General features: G+C 44.5%; 1 protein-coding gene across 1 annotated transcript in view; it reads left to right on the plus strand.

Annotated features, from left to right (window-relative positions):
• LOC133413144 (ovarian cancer G-protein coupled receptor 1) overlaps positions 1 to 16,268 on the plus strand; it is a 35,887-nt gene extending 19,619 nt beyond the window's left edge. Inside the window, exons 4-6 of the mRNA XM_061697130.1 lie at positions 5,197 to 5,419; positions 13,805 to 13,985; positions 14,069 to 16,268. Coding sequence (XP_061553114.1) covers positions 5,197 to 5,419; positions 13,805 to 13,985; positions 14,069 to 14,391 — 727 coding nt within the window. The 3' untranslated portion in view covers positions 14,392 to 16,268. The remainder of the gene's footprint in view (positions 1 to 5,196; positions 5,420 to 13,804; positions 13,986 to 14,068) is intronic.
• Positions 16,269 to 16,611: the final 343 nt, after the last annotated feature.

The raw sequence follows: 16,611 nt of genomic DNA on the forward strand, positions 1-16,611 counted from the left end.
GGCAGACCTCAGAGAGACAAAGATACAGTATGTACTCCGTGCTGGAGTATATGGCTGTAGAAAGTCAGAGAGGTTGGATGGAGCCAGCCCATTCTGCGCTTTATAAGCAAACAAAAACATTTTAAAAGGAATTCTAAAATGTATTGGTAGCCAGTAGAGTGCCTCCAGTACATATGTCCTCTCGCCTGCATGCTCCAGTTAAAAGTCGAGCAGCAGTATTCTGAACCAACTGTAATTAAGCGAGGGAAGCCTGCCTGACAACAGATCAATTCTGTTATAAAATTTTTAAAAAATGTAATGAGAATTTCGTTTTTCCCTCACTAACTTTGAGAGAGTTATTCATGTTTTTGCCTCCGCCAGACTTATTATTGTAATGCCTTCCACAGTGGGAGGAATAAGTACAGTATGTGAACCCTTGGAATTTTCTGCATAAACTCATCATAAAATATAGCCTGATCTGCATCTAAATAACAAGAACAAACCAACAGTCTGCTGAAACTAATACCATAGAAAAAATAAATTCAAATTCAAATTGTTATTGAAAATAGGAACATTCAAGGACTGGGAGAAAAAAAGGTGAAACCTTGGATTTAACAACTGGTTTACCCTCATTTGGCAGCAGTAACCTCAACCAAACGTTTCGTGTAGTTGCAGCGCACACGTGCACAATGATCAGGATTAGTTTTCGATCATTCCTCTTTATAAAACTGATATCTGGTGGAAATAGTTCTCTTGAGTTCATGCCACAGCACAGGTGTTCCCAGGCCAAATGGGAGACATAGTCTCTCCCTCGGGTAGGGTTGGGCATCGTTTCAATTTAAGCGAGTCTGGTCCCGATTCCAGTTCCTCATTTTGATTCCGGTTTCAAACAATTCTCGATTCTGATTCTTTTAGGTGGCTGGGTCAAAAAAGTTTACATGGTTTCAACAAGGGGTGTACAAATTATGAAAATCAGTTTTCTTAGCAGCCCGCAGCATGGACTAAAATGAACATTGACTCAGGGTTCTTTATAACCAGTATCAATGCCAAACCTATGAACCAAAAGGCAATGTGGGTGTAAATAACAAAATTTACTTAATATTAATTCATTTTCAGATAAAAGTTAAATATACTGTTGCTTTTTTAAAATACCTACTTGTGACTGTTTTATCATGTCAAATGGTTTATGTGTACAAGTTTTAACTTGACTTCATGTTTTAAGCATGTAGCCTTTTATTTTGAAGGGTACACATCGGAAATCTTTTCGGCACGAAGGGTAACTTCACAAGACACCTGTGAAAACGAAAGTAAAACGAGACAGCATGAAAAAGAGTAATGAATGGAACCAAATGCTCTGTAAAACATTGATTCCTTTACATACCCACCAATGAGGCACAAGGTTAGTGTTTGTGATAATGTGAGACTACATTCATGTGAAATTTGTCCCAATTAATTTTGATGTAAAGTTGCTTTGGTGAAGTTTTAGCTCAATGTGAAGCTTGTAATGCGACAGTTTCTACTTTCTCTCCAGTATGGTAAAATAATTTATATATTATTTCTGGGCGGCACGGTGGGCGACTCCCTGGCTTCGCCTGTGTGTAGTTTTCATGTTCTCTCCGTTCTTCCCGTGCCCACTTGGGTTTTCTCCGGGCACTCCGGTTTCCTCCCACATCCCAAAAACATGCATGGTAGGTTAATTGAAAACTCTACATTGCCCGTAGGTCTGAATGTGAGTGCGAATGGTTGTTTGTTTGTATGTGCCCTGCGATTGGCTGGCAACCAGTTCAGGGTGTATCCCGCCTCCTGCCCGATGATAGCTGGGATAGGCTCCAGCACGCCCGCGACCCTAGTGAGGAGAAGCGGCTCAGATAATGGATGGATGGATATTATTTTTGTGTCTGTCATCAGCTCTTATGTTGAAGACTAAAATAAACGCTAAAAACCACCAGTGCAAGAGTGCAACCCATTGTTTAACTAGTTAGCCGCCTTCATATTAGTATAGACATATTTTATTGTTTCACTCACCCAATTGACTTCACTAAATTTCCGCGCAGTGTAGGCTGAGGTCCGGAGCGGGAGGGAGCACGTCAGACTTCTATACATTGCGAAAGCCTCCTTTGCACAATACATTCTTATTCCAAGTGTTTCACTGAGGCGACTGGTCATTTATTTTAACGAAGTTAAAAAACTCTTTTGTTCGCTGCCACCGTTGGGCACAAGCACGTTTTGTGCGCGTTCTTCTTCATGGTTTTCACGGCTTTCTTCTTCGGAGTTGGCAAACTGTAGGCATCGAAACCGGCAACCAAATGTTTTTAATTTGAACGATTGCGGGAGAACCGGAATGTTAGTCCCGGTTCCAATCGGTTCTTGATTCTCGATGCCAACCCTACCGGCGTGTCTTGGGTCTTCCCCGGTGCCTCCTCCCAGTGGAACATATGGGACACCTTATCACGGAGGCCTCAAGGAGGTATCCTAACCAAATACACAAGCCATCTCATCTGGCTCCTCTCAATGCGAAGGAGAAGAACCTCTATTCTGAGACCCTCCTGGATGACAGAGCTTCTCACCCTATTAATTAGGGAAAGCCCGGAGATTCTGTCGAGGAAACTAATTTCAGCTACTTGCATCATCCATCTTGTTCTTTCTGTCACAACCCACAGCATGTGACCATAGGTGAGTGTAGGAATGTAGATCGACCGGTAAATCGAGAGCTTCGCCTTTCGGCTCAGTTCCGTCGTCACCATGACAGACTGATACAGATTCCACATGACTGCAGATCCTGCGCCAGTCCCCATGTCAATCTCCTGCTACATTCTTCCCTCACTTGTGAACAAGACCTGAAGATACTTTAACTCCTCCACTTGGGGCAGGATCTCATCCCCAACCTAGAGAAGGCACTCCAACCTTTTCCGACTGAGTAGTATGATCTCAGATTTGAAGGTGCTGATTCTCATCCCAACCACTTCACACTCGGCTGCGAACTGCTCCAGTGAGAGTTGAAGATTGCGTCTTATGAAGCCAACAGAACCACATCATCTGCTAAAAGGAGAGACGCAATACTGAGGTTACCAAACTGGACCCCCAGAATGCTTTGGCTGTGCCTAGAAAACCCGTCCATGAAGATTATACATAAAGTCTGTGACAAAGGGCAGCCTTGGCGGAGTCCAACCCTTGCTGGAAATTATTCTGACTTACTGCCAGCAATGTGAACTAAACCCTGAGACTGGTTGTACTAGGACCGAACAGTCCATATCCAGTATACCATCCTCCTGGAGCACCCCACAATACCCCCTGGGAGACATGATCAAACGCCTTCTCCAAGTCCACAAAACACATATAAACTAGTCGGGCGAACTCCCATGCAGACTCCAGGACCCTGCTGTGGTCCACTGTTCCATGGCAGGACAAGAACCACACTGCTCCTCCCGAATCTGAGATTTTACTTCCCAATGGACCCTCCTCTCGAGAACCCCCGAATAGACCTTACCAGGCCAGCTGAGGAGTGGGATCCCCCTGTTGTTGGAATACACTTACACTTCTTGAAAAGGGGGACCACCACCCAGGAATGCCAATCCAGAGGCACTGTCCCTGATGTCCACATGACTTTGCAGAGGCATGTCAGGCAGGGCAGCCCCACAACATTCAGGTACTCCAGGCAGACCTCATCCACCCCCGGGTGCTGGGCCCTACCACCGAGGAGCTTTTTAACAACCTGTTTCCAGTGACCTCAAACACAAAGATAGGAGAGCCCACCTCAGAGACCCCCAGACTCCGCTTCCTCATGGGAAGGTGTTTCGGTGGAATTGAGGAGGTTTTCAAAGTATTCTCCCCACCTATTCACAATGTGCTGAGTCGAGGTCAGCAGCACCCCATCCCTACTATACACAGTGAAGACTCACAGAAATCAATGGCACATGCCAACATCGCTGTTGACAAATCTACCATATGTCAAACATTAAACAATTATGAGGTTCAACACTAAGGTGCTGGGACAACTAATAATAACACAGGCTGTATTTAGATATCAACTCACAGGTTCTTACAGGTGCTTAGACACTATAAAAACATCCCACCGCACCACTTATCAGTAGTACTACCTTGCTCATTTCCCTCATCCTTTCCTGCCCTGCCCTTTTCTGTCCTCTCTCAGTTAATAGTTAAGGAAGAAGCAGGTTGCTAAAGCGAGAGGGTGCTGGTGAGAATAAAAGCGAGTGTGGATATTTGAAAGGAGGCTCGCTGGCTCCATTCATTTGAACGTAACCAGCGTGTACGTACGTTCACGTACATTCTGGTCACAGGTACCTTATACATTATGAAGATAGTTAAGTATTGATGTACGGTAAAACACAATATTTGATGTTTGGATTTTTTCTTCACTTACATTGTGCTTTCCTGCACTTTTTTTCAAAGCCTTTACCATCATCTCCATGGTGTTTCAGATTGGCTCGATCTTAGTTTTAATAGCAGCTTAAGGTTAGTTTTAATAGCAGCAAAAACATCCATGACATTTAAGATTTTCCAGGTGAATTCATCCAAATGTTCATCAACTGTCTCTGCATTTACAGTTGGTGACACAGCTATAGCTTCCATAAACTAAGAGCCAGCACTCTTATTTATGTCAATTTTCTTAATGCAGTGCCGCCTGAGGGGTTGAAGGTCACGGACATGAAATGTTGGTTTTCGACCTTGCCGCTTATGTATGTACATGCAGAGATTTCTCCAGATTCTCGAAATCTTTTCATGGTGCTATAGACTGAAGAGGATGGCATCCCTAAATTCCTCACAATTGCATGTTGAGAAATTTTCTTAAATTGTTGGACTATTTGCTCATGCAGTTGTTCACAATGTGGTGAACCTCGCTCTATCCTTGCATGTGAACAACTGAGCTTTTCGGGGATGGTCCTTTTTATAGCCAATCATCACACTGACCTCTTTCCAATTAAGAAGTTCACCTGTGGAATTTTCCAAACAGGTGTTTTGTGAGTGTTCCTCAACTTTCCCAATCTTTTGTTGCCCCCGTCCCAGTTATTTTGGAATGTGTTGCAGGCATCAAATTCAAAATTCAAAAATTGCATTTTTCAGCACCATTTGACTTTTTAATTGATTAAAATGCCTGTACCAGGAATTTTAATCTCTTAAACTACTGTAGACCTCAATTTAACCTTTAAAAGTACAGTATCACATGATTCAAATTTAAAACTTGTCATTCCTCTGCAGGTTCACCTCCCTCCGCTCTTTGAGTGCAGCTTGTCTTTTTAGTGTCATCATCTGGCTTAAGGAGATTGCAGTTGGCGTGGTTTTCTTCCGTCATAAAGAGCTGAGCAAAAATCCCAACAACCAATCAGTGTGCTTTGAGCACTACCCTATGCAGCCTTGGGAGTATCCAATCAACTACTACCGCATCACCATTGGTTTCATGTTCCCGCTGACCATCCTGCTGGTAGGAATGCTGGTTCTGTAATAATTTACTGTGTAGGTAACAAACAATCTTTTACATCTATCTAATATATACTTACACATGATCTTTTTTGTTATAAACAGGTGGGTCGTAACATGCTACATTTACTCCGTTACTTTTACTCAAGTAACATTGTGGATAAATTGTACTCATCAGTGTAGTTTTAATGAAGCATACTTTTTACTTTTACTCGAGTATTTATGTTAAGGAGAAACGGTACCATTACTTCGTTACAATAATCTACATGCCGCTCGCTACTTTCATCCATAAATAATTGTGTGCACAATCTATTTTTAGACTTTCGTTTTCAACTTTCACATCGGGCGCCATTGCTCCAATCCTCCGTGATTACCACAGTGATGTTTGACTCGAGCTCACCAATCAAACGACACAAGAAAGTCACACGTCCGCACACAAAGTCTTCTATTGGTGACAGCTGCGTGCGACTCGTGTTTACATTACAGACTACGAAAAAAAAAAACTGCTTTAACATGCAGCGTAATTTTGTCATTGCCCAAAATTGGATATTTCAGCCCACTTCTAACTTGAGAAAACATCTTGGGGTAAATTGAAATTAAATTTTTTTCTGTTGTTTTGGCTGTAATTATGTCTCTTTTTTTTGGTGTAAAACGTGTAAAATATGCATCTTCTGGAGTATGTTCTATTCTGTTTTCTCTCTCTCTCTTTCCCTCACTCTCTTGCACTCCTTCCCCCTCTCTTTCACGCTGTCTCACACACATAAACACACACACACACACACACACACTATCAATATATCTGGTCAGCAAACAGCTTCTTCATTCAATCATTTTAGTGGATGAAGCAAATACTGTTTCTGTAAGGCCCTATGCATGTGTTGTTTTTTTTCACTAAAAAATTAAAATGGTTCCAGGTGTGTTTGGACTGCCATTGAACATGAGTTTGAATGTAATCGGCTACTTCTGAACACAGCCACATGCCAAGAGGGAATGCATCCTTGTGCAAACAGATTAATTTTGATTTTATTTAAACTTTATTTACCAGGTAAAAGACCGGTTAAAACTAGGGTTGGGCATCGTTTGAATTTGAGCGATTCCCGGTCCTAATTCTAGTTCCTTATTTTGATTCTGTTTCTCGATTCTGATTGTTTTAGGGGCCTGGTTGAAAAAGTTTGGCATGGTTTAAACAAAGGGTGTCAAAATACATTCATTCATTCATCTTCCGTTCCGCTTATCCTCACTAGGGTCGCGGGCATGCTGGAGCCTATCGCAGCATTCTTCGGGCGAGAGGCGGGGTACACCCTGAACTGGTCGCCAGCCAATCGTAGGGCACATAGAAACAAACAACCATTCGCGCACACATTCACACCTAAGGGCAATTTAGAGTCCTCAATCAACCTACCATGGATGCCCAGAGAAAACCCACGCAGGCATGGGGAGAACATGCAAACTCCACACAGCCGGGGCCGGGATTTGAACCCCAGTCCTCAGAACTGTGAGGCAGATGTGCTAACCAATCACCACCGTGCCGCCAGTGTCCAAATTATGAACATCCATTTTCTTAGCAGCCCGCAGCATAGACTGAAATGAACATTTGACTCTGGGTTCTTTATAACCAGTATCAATGTCAAACCTATGAACAAAAAGGCAATGTGTGTGGAACTAACCCAATTGACTTCACATTAATTAATTAATGTTTCAGCTAAAAATTAAACACAGCAGTTAAAATCTTTATTTGTGACTGTTTTATCACGTCAAATGGTTTATATATGCAAGCTTTTATCTTGACTTCCTGTTTTGAGCTTGGAAGGATATGCACCGGAACTCAGCATTGTTGCATGAAAAGCAACGTCACACAGCAACGGTGTTTTTTTTTTTTTTGTGTGTCTGTAATGGATGGAACCAAATGCTATAAAATGTTGATTCCTGTTCTTACCCACCGATCAGGCATAAGGTTAGTGTTTGTGATACTTTGAGACAACGTTTATGTGAATTTTATCCCAATTCATTGTGATGTAAAGTTGCTAGTTTGACCTTTGGTAGAGTTTTAACTCAATGTTAAACTTTTTTTTTTTCTGTCATCGGCTCTTACGTTGGTTTTAAAACTTATATAAATGCTAAAAACCATCAGTTCAAAAGTGCAACCAACCGTTTACGTTAGCTGTCTCAATGTTGGCATAGGCCAATTTTATTGTTTCACTCACCCAATTGACTGAGATGACTTCACTGAAGCTCGGCGCAGTGTTGGCTGAGGCTTGGAGTGGGAGGACGCTGCAGATTGTGAAAGCCTCTTTTGCACAATATAATCTTATTCCAAGTGTTGCACTGAGGCGACTGGTCATTAATTTTAACAAAGTTAAGACATACTTTTGTTCGCCACTGTTGGGCACAACCACGTCTTCGTGCGCGTTCTTCTCCGCTGGTTTTCGCCACTTCGTTGGGGCTGGCGGACTAGGTATCAAAACTAGGCACCGAAATGTTTAAATTTGAATGATTCCGGGAGAACCGGAACGTTAGTCCCGGTTCCAATCGGTTCTCGATTCTCGATGCCCAACCCTAGTTAAAACATAACATCTCTTTTGCAATGGTGGCCTGGCCAAGAAGGCAGCAAGTTAAACGTCAAGTCCAAGTCAATCACATTCATTTCAGTTTATTTTCACTTCCCCTCTCTGTGCGATGTGGATGGATGGAGTCAAGATGGCGCCTACCAGTGTGGCCGCCTCGGTAACGCGCTCTCTAGTATTGTCTTTGTTTTTGTGTTTTTCGTCCGTCTTTGGAGACCTTACACGACTCACTTACACAAGGGGAGACCTGCTAACCATCAAGGAGGCTACTCCGGACTTTCTGTCACCAACTTTCGAAAATCCGCTCAGTTTTTTCCCAGAGTTACTCACCGGAGCAGCGTCCGCGGTTTTCGGCGCATGGATGCGGAAGCGGCGCCACAGAGGAAAACGAGCCGGAATTCAGGTGAAACTCCGCAAGAGAGGACACAGATTGGCGTTCCCGTCGATCCACCTCGCGAATGTACGCTCCCTACCCAACAAAATGGACGAGCTTCATCTTCTGTTAAAGACCAGTAAAGACTTCGGACGTTCCGCGGCCATGTGCTTCACGGAGACCTGGCTTTGCGACGCTGTACCCGATGGCGCCGTCACGCTTCCCGGCTTCAACATTCATCGAGCGGACCGCGACATGGAATCATCGGGAAAAACGAAGGGCGGCGGGATATGCCTCCATATAAACGAAAAATGGTGTACGGACGTCACGGTGCTCAGCACACACTGCAGCCCGCATTTGGAGTCGCTGTTTCTGAACTGTAAACCATTTTACGCGCCACGTGAGTTTGCATCGTTTATACTGGCTGGAGTCTATATCACACCGCAAGCTAACACGAGCGCCGCATTGCTAACGCTCGCCGAACAAGTCAACGAAATTGAAAAAAAACACCCTGACTCACCCCTCATTATTCTCGGGGACTTTAACAAAGCTAAACTCAACCACGAACTCCCTAAATACAAGCAGCACATCGACTGTCCTACCAGGGAAAATAATACTTTAGACCACTGCTACACTACGGTAAAAAACGCATACCGTGCTATACCTCGTGCAGCCCTGGGCTCGTCTGATCACTGCTTAATTCACTTAATACCGACGTACAAGCAAGAACTTAAACGTGCGAAGCCTACAGTGAAAACAGTCAAAAAGTGGACCAATGAAGCAAAGATGGAACTTCAAAGCTGTTTAGACTGCACAGACTGGAGTGTCTTTGAAAATTCAGCTGGCAGCCTGGATGAATATACGGACACTGTCACATCCTATATCAGTTTCTGTGAAGAGGTTTGTGTACCAACAAAATCATTTCGGACATTCAACAACAACAAGCCGTGGTTCACTGCTAAACTTAAGCAGCTTCGCCAAGCTAAGGAAGATGCATATCAGAGCGGGGACAGGGCCCTGTATAATCGAGCTAGAAACCAGCTTACTAAAGAAATTAACATTGCAAAGAGGATCTATGCAGCAAAGTTGGAAAAACAGTTTAGCGCGAACGACTCGAAATCAGTCTGGCGTGCATTCCAATCGCTGACTAATTACAAGCGACGATCCCCCCAAGCTGAGAACAATAGCACACTAGCCAACGACTTGAATACCTTCTATTGCAGATTTGAAAAGGACAGTTTCACTCCACACACCCACCCGGCCGCTCCCGCGACCACAACCACACCTCTGACTTCTGCGTTAACCATCCATGAACAGGATGTGAGACGCATCTTCAAACAACAGAAGATTAACAAAGCAACAGGACCGGACCATGTGTCCCCATCCTGCCTCAAAGTCTGCGCGGACCAGCTCGCTCCAGTCTTCACTCAGATCTTTAACAGATCTTTGGAAATGTGCGAAGTTCCATCCTGCTTCAAACGCTCCACCATCATTCCAGTCCCCAAGAAACCTGCAATCTCTAGTCTGAATGACTACAGGCCTGTCGCTTTGACATCTGTGGTCATGAAGTCCTTTGAACGTCTCGTGCTGGACCACCTCAAGAGTGTCACAGGTCCCCTGCTGGACCCCCTGCAGTTTGCCTACCAAGCGAACAGGTCTGCGGATGATGCAGTCAACATGGGACTGCACTTCATCCTAGAACACCTAGACAGTGCAGGGACCTACGCGAGGATCCTGTTCGTGGACTTCAGCTCAGCGTTCAACACCATCATCCCTGAACTCCTTTCAACCAAGCTTCTCCAGCTCAGCGTCTCACCTGCCATCTGCCAGTGGATTTACAGCTTTCTGACGGGCAGGACACAACAGGTCAGGCTGGGGGAGGCAACCTCATCCACACGCAGCATCAGCACTGGGGCGCCCCAAGGTTGTGTCCTCTCTCCGCTGCTCTTCTCTCTCTACACGAACGACTGCACCTCAGCGAACCCGACTGTCAAGCTCCTGAAGTTTGCAGATGACACCACTGTCATCGGCCTCATCAAGGACGGTGACGAGTCTGCATATCGACAGGAAGCGGAGCGGCTGGAGCTGTGGTGCGGGCGACACAACCTGGAGCTGAACACGCTCAAGACGGTAGAGATGATCGTGGACTTCAGGAGGCATCCTTCGCCACAGCTGCCCCTCACGTTGTCCAGCTGCCTTGTGTCAACCGTCGAGACCTTCAAGTTCCTGGGAATTACAATCTCTCAGGACCTGAAGTGGGCGAACAACATCAACTCCGTCCTCAAAAAGGCCCAGCAGAGGATGTACTTCCTGCGGCTTCTGAGAAAGCACGGCCTGCCACCGGAGCTGCTGAGACAGTTCTACACAGCGGTCATCGAATCGGTCCTGTGTTCTTCCATCACAGTCTGGTTTGGTGCTGCTACAAAAAAGGACAAGCTCCGACTGCAACGGACAATCAAAACTGCTGAAAGGATTGTCGGTAACCCCCTACCCACCATTGAGGACTTGCACGCTGCCAGAACTAAGACAAGGGCGTGCAAAATCCTCTCGGACCGTCTGCACCCCGGTCACCAGCTCTTCCAGCTCCTTCCCTCAGGTAGGCGCTACCGATCAACGCTAACTAGAACTAGTAGACATTCCAACAGCTTCTTCCCTCTTGCGATCAACTTCTTAAACACCTAACCTATAATTCCATTACAACAAGCTGGCAATTTTTTGACTTGAGTTCGTTGTCACATTTCTGTGGGGCCAATTATTTATTACTTGTGCACTCACTGTAGTTGTCTCGCCATGCTGCACTATTTGCATATACTGGCCACTCATGCCAGAGTAGCATCTGCTCCATTTGCACACTGATTGAGGAGTATCTGTAACATTTGCACAACCGACATTGTCCCAGATGATCGCACTACTTGTCACTTTAAACCGCATACACTCCTTGAAGTCTCAGCGCCCTTTGCACAATGGTCATTTCACCGGACTATTGCAATATTAGTCGTTCGAACTGCTCTAAGTGGTAGAGGACTCTGCATCTTTTTGCACAATTGTTTTTGTCAATGTCTTTATGTCTCCAAAGTGTTCTGTAAATTGACTGTCTGTTGTACTAGAGCGGCTCCAACTACCGGAGACAAATTCCTTGTGTGTTTTGGACATACTTGGCAAATAAAGATGATTCTGATTCTGATTCTGAAAAGATACCAAAATAAATCAGTTGAGTTGTACAAATTCTAGGTCACATTAATGGGAGAAAAAGTTTTAAAATAATTTAGCTTGGCCAAAATTATTTTACAACACAAAACCCTGGCATTTAAACAGGAGTGTGTTTACTTTTTATACCCACTGCAGCCTTGTTCCTGTTTTTGTAATCTGCTTGGTGAGCCGGCAGTATTGTGCTGTTTAACAAGTAGAAACAATATAGTATAAGATCATTTCTTGGAGGTTAATTTGCCTTAATTTGTTATTTTACAAAGATTGAGGATATGCGGTTCAGAAAATGGATGGATGGATGGATGGATTTTATTTTAATGTTTTAGATGAAGTGATATTGTTCAGCAGTATCTGAATTTGCACACTCATATTTTATTTAGTTATTTTTATTTTATTTGACATTCATGCTCTGATTTTAAAAATAAATCAAAAGTTACTCAGTAGTTATGCAGTACTTGTTGTTTTCTTTAGTACTTTCTTACTCTTTCTCAAGTAATTATTTGGAGGACCACTTTACTTTTACATGAGTCATATTATTCTAAAGCTACAGTACTCTTACTTGAGTACAATATTTGGCTACTCTACCCACCTCTGGTTATTTATGAATGAGGAGTATGAGCTCCCTTGATTCTATTATATGGCAGGGCCCCAGTGATGGATGAGATCTGCCCTGAGCTACCAAAGGGTCTGGATGTTGGGGGGCTGTCCTGATTGACACACCACTGCAACATCGCATGGACATCTTGGACAGTGCCTTTGGATTGGATGACCAGGGTAGTGGTCCCTCTTTTTAAGGAGGGGGACTGGAGGGTGTGTTCCAACTATAGGGAGATCACACGCCTCAGCTTCCCTGTCTATTCAGGGGTTCTGGAGAGGAGGTCCATCAGGAGGTCGAATCTCATATTCAGGAGGATCAGTGTGGTTTTTGTCCTGGCCGTGGAACAGTGGAACAGCTCTACACGCTCAGCAGGGTGTAGCCTCACCAGGCCTTGGAGAAGGCGTTCAACCATGTCCCTCGGGGTAGTACTGTCGGGAGTCCCTGATACGGGCTGTTCGGCCCCTGTACAAGCAGTGTCAGAGTTTGGTCCGCATTGCCGGCAATCAGTCGAATTTGTTTCCAGTGGGAGTTGACTCCGCCAAGGCTGCGCTTTGTCACCCATCCATCCATTCATCCATCCATCCATCCATTTTCTGAGCCGCTTCTCCTCACTAGGGTCGCGGGCGTGCTGGAGCCTATCCCAACTGTCATCGGGCAGGAGGCGGGGTACACCCTGAACTGGTTGCCAGCCAATCGCAGGGCACATACAAACAAACCACCATTCGCACTCACAGTCACACCTACGGGCAATTTTAGAATCTCCAATCAATGCATGTTTGTGGGATGTGGGAGGAAACCGGAGTGCCCGGAGAAAACCCACACAGGCACGGGGAGAACATGCAAACTCCACACAGGCGAGGCCGGGGATTGAACCCGGGTCCTCAGAACTGTGAGGCTGACGCTGTAACCAGTCGTCCACCGTGCCGCCGCGCTTTGTCACCGACTGTGTTAATTACTTTTATGGACAGAATTTCTAGGTCCTGTTTGATTACTTCAATACCACGTCGCTGCTTTTTGCAGATGATGTGGTTTGATGGCTTCATTAAGCCGTGATCTCCAACTCTCGCTGGAACCGTTTGCAGCCGAGTGTGAAGCATTTGGGATAGAAATCAGTACCTCTAAATCTGAGGCCATAGGTGCCGCGCCTGCAGTGATGCGGACTCTGTATCGGTCTGCCTTGGTGAAGAAGTCTTGCTAGCTTAAAATCTGCAAATGTATTTTTAGCGTGTGTGAAAGCTGATCTGCATTTTGAGTGGCTGTAATCTGCAAGTTGCTTGTTAAAATTTTGAATCGAACACTCATGAAAATGCAGTTGCCGAACCCAGCACACTGTGCGAGAGTTCAGTCAGGTTTGGCCGCATGTCCACTTTCAGTGTGTCAGCGAGTTAACCCTTTTAAAACGACGGGGCTCACCAGTGACACTACGGCGCGTGTGTATTTCAAATTACCGTAACCCCTTGCTACTTTGTGCAATTTTAATCATTCAAACTGCCCCTGAAAGCTGTGAAACTAATATATATATCTATGATTATGGTGCTAAAAGGGTTTTTAAAAAAAATATATTTTTTAAATCTCTATTGTTTTCAGAAGTGCAAATGCAACGACTACAAATATCCTGATAACATGCCCGAAGTTTTTGGTTTACAGATCAGCTACCTGTGCGTGCTTCGTGCTGTGGGCCAGAGTGCAGGCACACAGCCAGATCAGAAGACCAGAATCCGACAGTTAGTCAGCAGTACCATCCTCATCTTCCTAGTTTGCTTCTCCCCTTACCATGTCTTTCTGTTAGTACGCACTGTGCTGGAGAGAGACTGCAACTTCATTACAGGTGCACTTTCTTTTCAATGAAGTGATCTCATGATTTCGTAAAACTGTTGTCACATCATCTGTCCTCTGTTCTCATTTCAAAAGGGATTTTCAACTTTTACCACCTAGCGCTTTTGCTGACCTCTCTGAACTGTGTGGCGGATCCTGCTCTCTACTGTTTTGTCAGCGAAAGTGCCCGCCGAGGTCTTTCCCGGGCTATTTTTCGACCTGTGACAAGACTTCTCTGTTGCTGCCTTGGCAGCTGCAGTGCCAGTCCCACCAACTCTGCCACAGATTCCCACAATGTTCTCACTGATGAGAACAACACCCACAAGCATGTGATTATGCTAGATCACCTTGGCCAGAACTGCAGAAGTACAATTCTAATCACAGTGGATGATAAAAAAACAATCATACCATTAACTTAAAATTTCAATTATGGAAAGACTGCTATGGAGGAGAGCCAGAAGATAGAAAAGATATAGGATTCTGTGATGTGAATGGGCAAAGAACAAGCAGGAGGGTGTCGGCCTCAGGACGTCATACCTCTGCAGCGTGGGAGTGACCATTGCTAATGCTGCTGCATTTACATTCTTTTTTTTGGGGGGGGTGGCATTGAAGTCTCAGAAACTCCTTACCCCTCAACCAATTTAACAGAGCTCCAGATACGGTGCGTACTATATTTTGTACGTTAAAAGACTCATACAGCTTTATCAACGCTGCGCACACCATAAGGACTTTCTGTTTGTACTTCCTTGTTGCCAATATTGTTTTAAGTTTTATAGAAAGTGACACAATCATGGAAATTGAAATAATCAGCTCCAGCGGCAGACTGTTATCATGATAAAACCTTTTTTAATTATACAGGGTCGTGGTGTGCCAGTAGGAGGGTTAGCCATTGGACGAAATAAAGTGTCCCAACCAGCCTTGCCAAGGCGGCCAACGCTAATTTTAGCATCATAAGAGATCACAGCCATCTACACTATACTACTTAGTACCTCTTTCTTTTCAGGCAAGGGCCATCTTCAAGATATCATTATTGACTATGACTTAAATACTTCCCCCAACTAAATGAAGCCACTACCCCTTGGTTTCTATTGGGCTGTCAACCCCCATGCCACGGGCTCAAGGCAAAGTCACGGTATAATGTAGAGTGAAAAGTCTCACCTGTGTAACGGTCATGCCATCAACAAGATGTCCCCACCAACCCCAAACCTCTGATAGTTCTGCATTCTTCCCTTCTGCCCCGCTGAGCCAGACGGCCTGGTTTATGTTACCCGCACCCTAAACTAATTAACAGCTCCCCGAGACACCTGGGATTCCAGTCATCAAAGACCCCCCTGTGTGAGCAGAACCAAGATACCGACCAAAGGTTTGGGGAAAAAAACGCTGTTCGAAGCGTTCCAAAATAAAGTTCAAAGAACCATTTGTTCCTTTGAAATGCAGGCAAGGACCTCTGGGACAATTGATGGAACACAAGCGACACCCGCTGGCGGTGGAGAGTTACTGCCAGCTGTTTTATATTTTACGAACTTTGCACGAATGTATAAATCCTGACACCAATGTCACTAATGATTGTTTGCCACAGGTCTGATGTCAAATCTGTTTGTCTACTGAATCAGATGAGCTATTTCACCTCACACAACACAAATGTTACATCACAAATATTAACAGGCTTTGCTACCACATAAAAATTGAAACACTCATTGCATAGACTAACCAGGGTGTGTGCGTGGCAATGCAAAGCTGGCAAGCGATTTCTTCACCTTACATCAAATAATTAATATTTTATTTCCACTGGTTTAAAACCACAAATAATCCTAAAATAAAAATGTATACGAAGAGGCGTGGTCTGCCATCTGTTCGGTCTCTGAGCCACACGCTCTCTCTCCGATGCATAAAAGGCCGAAGCCCCTTTGTTCTGGGCTTGTTTTTTTTCAGGTTTCTCATTTTTCCAACCCCTCATTGTGCAACCTGCCGAAAAACAGGCGCACAGCCAGGGAGCTCCGTTTTTGCCTCCCTTTTTTTTAATTCCTTCCTTTTTTGGTCAAATACACCTGTTAGGCGACCCGGCCCAGCCACCTGGAAGACTGACCAGCCTTGTCTAAATTCTGTTCTATGCAACGTAAGTGCAGCGTGCTGTTCCTAGGTAAAAACTGGTGCATAAGTGAATTATCATAATGGTCATAGAGATTCCCAGCCTCACATTGCGACCCGCAAATCCTCACTTCACACCTACATCACACGTTTGACCGACTTTACAAATGTTTATCTGTGCCCTTTGTAGTCAAGCCCTCTGCATTGATTCCCTGTAGTTTTCCCTTTTAGATTTAATAAATTTTTCTATACAATTCCACTTGCTGTCGTGCTTTGTGTGTGCTTGAGTTTTATAGAAAACCGCTGAAATCGAGGACTCGTATTTCATTCCTGTAGCAACCTTCAGATTATGAGACAGAGGTTTTTTATCACTTTTCCTAAAATTTACGAATCCCCCTTTACGAGACAGAGTTTGATTCTAACGTTAAATGTAAATCAAACTAAACCGTAAGTAATGCAGGCGTTAACTTCCGCCGTATTCTTTGTCCAAATTTAATTAAGTTTTTATCCAAAACCAATAACCGCTGCACCTGTGCCAGCACAGTGCACAC

The sequence above is a fragment of the Phycodurus eques genome, chromosome 14 (genome assembly GCF_024500275.1).
Source record: "Phycodurus eques isolate BA_2022a chromosome 14, UOR_Pequ_1.1, whole genome shotgun sequence".
In the NCBI taxonomy this organism is placed as follows: Eukaryota; Metazoa; Chordata; class Actinopteri; order Syngnathiformes; family Syngnathidae; genus Phycodurus; species Phycodurus eques.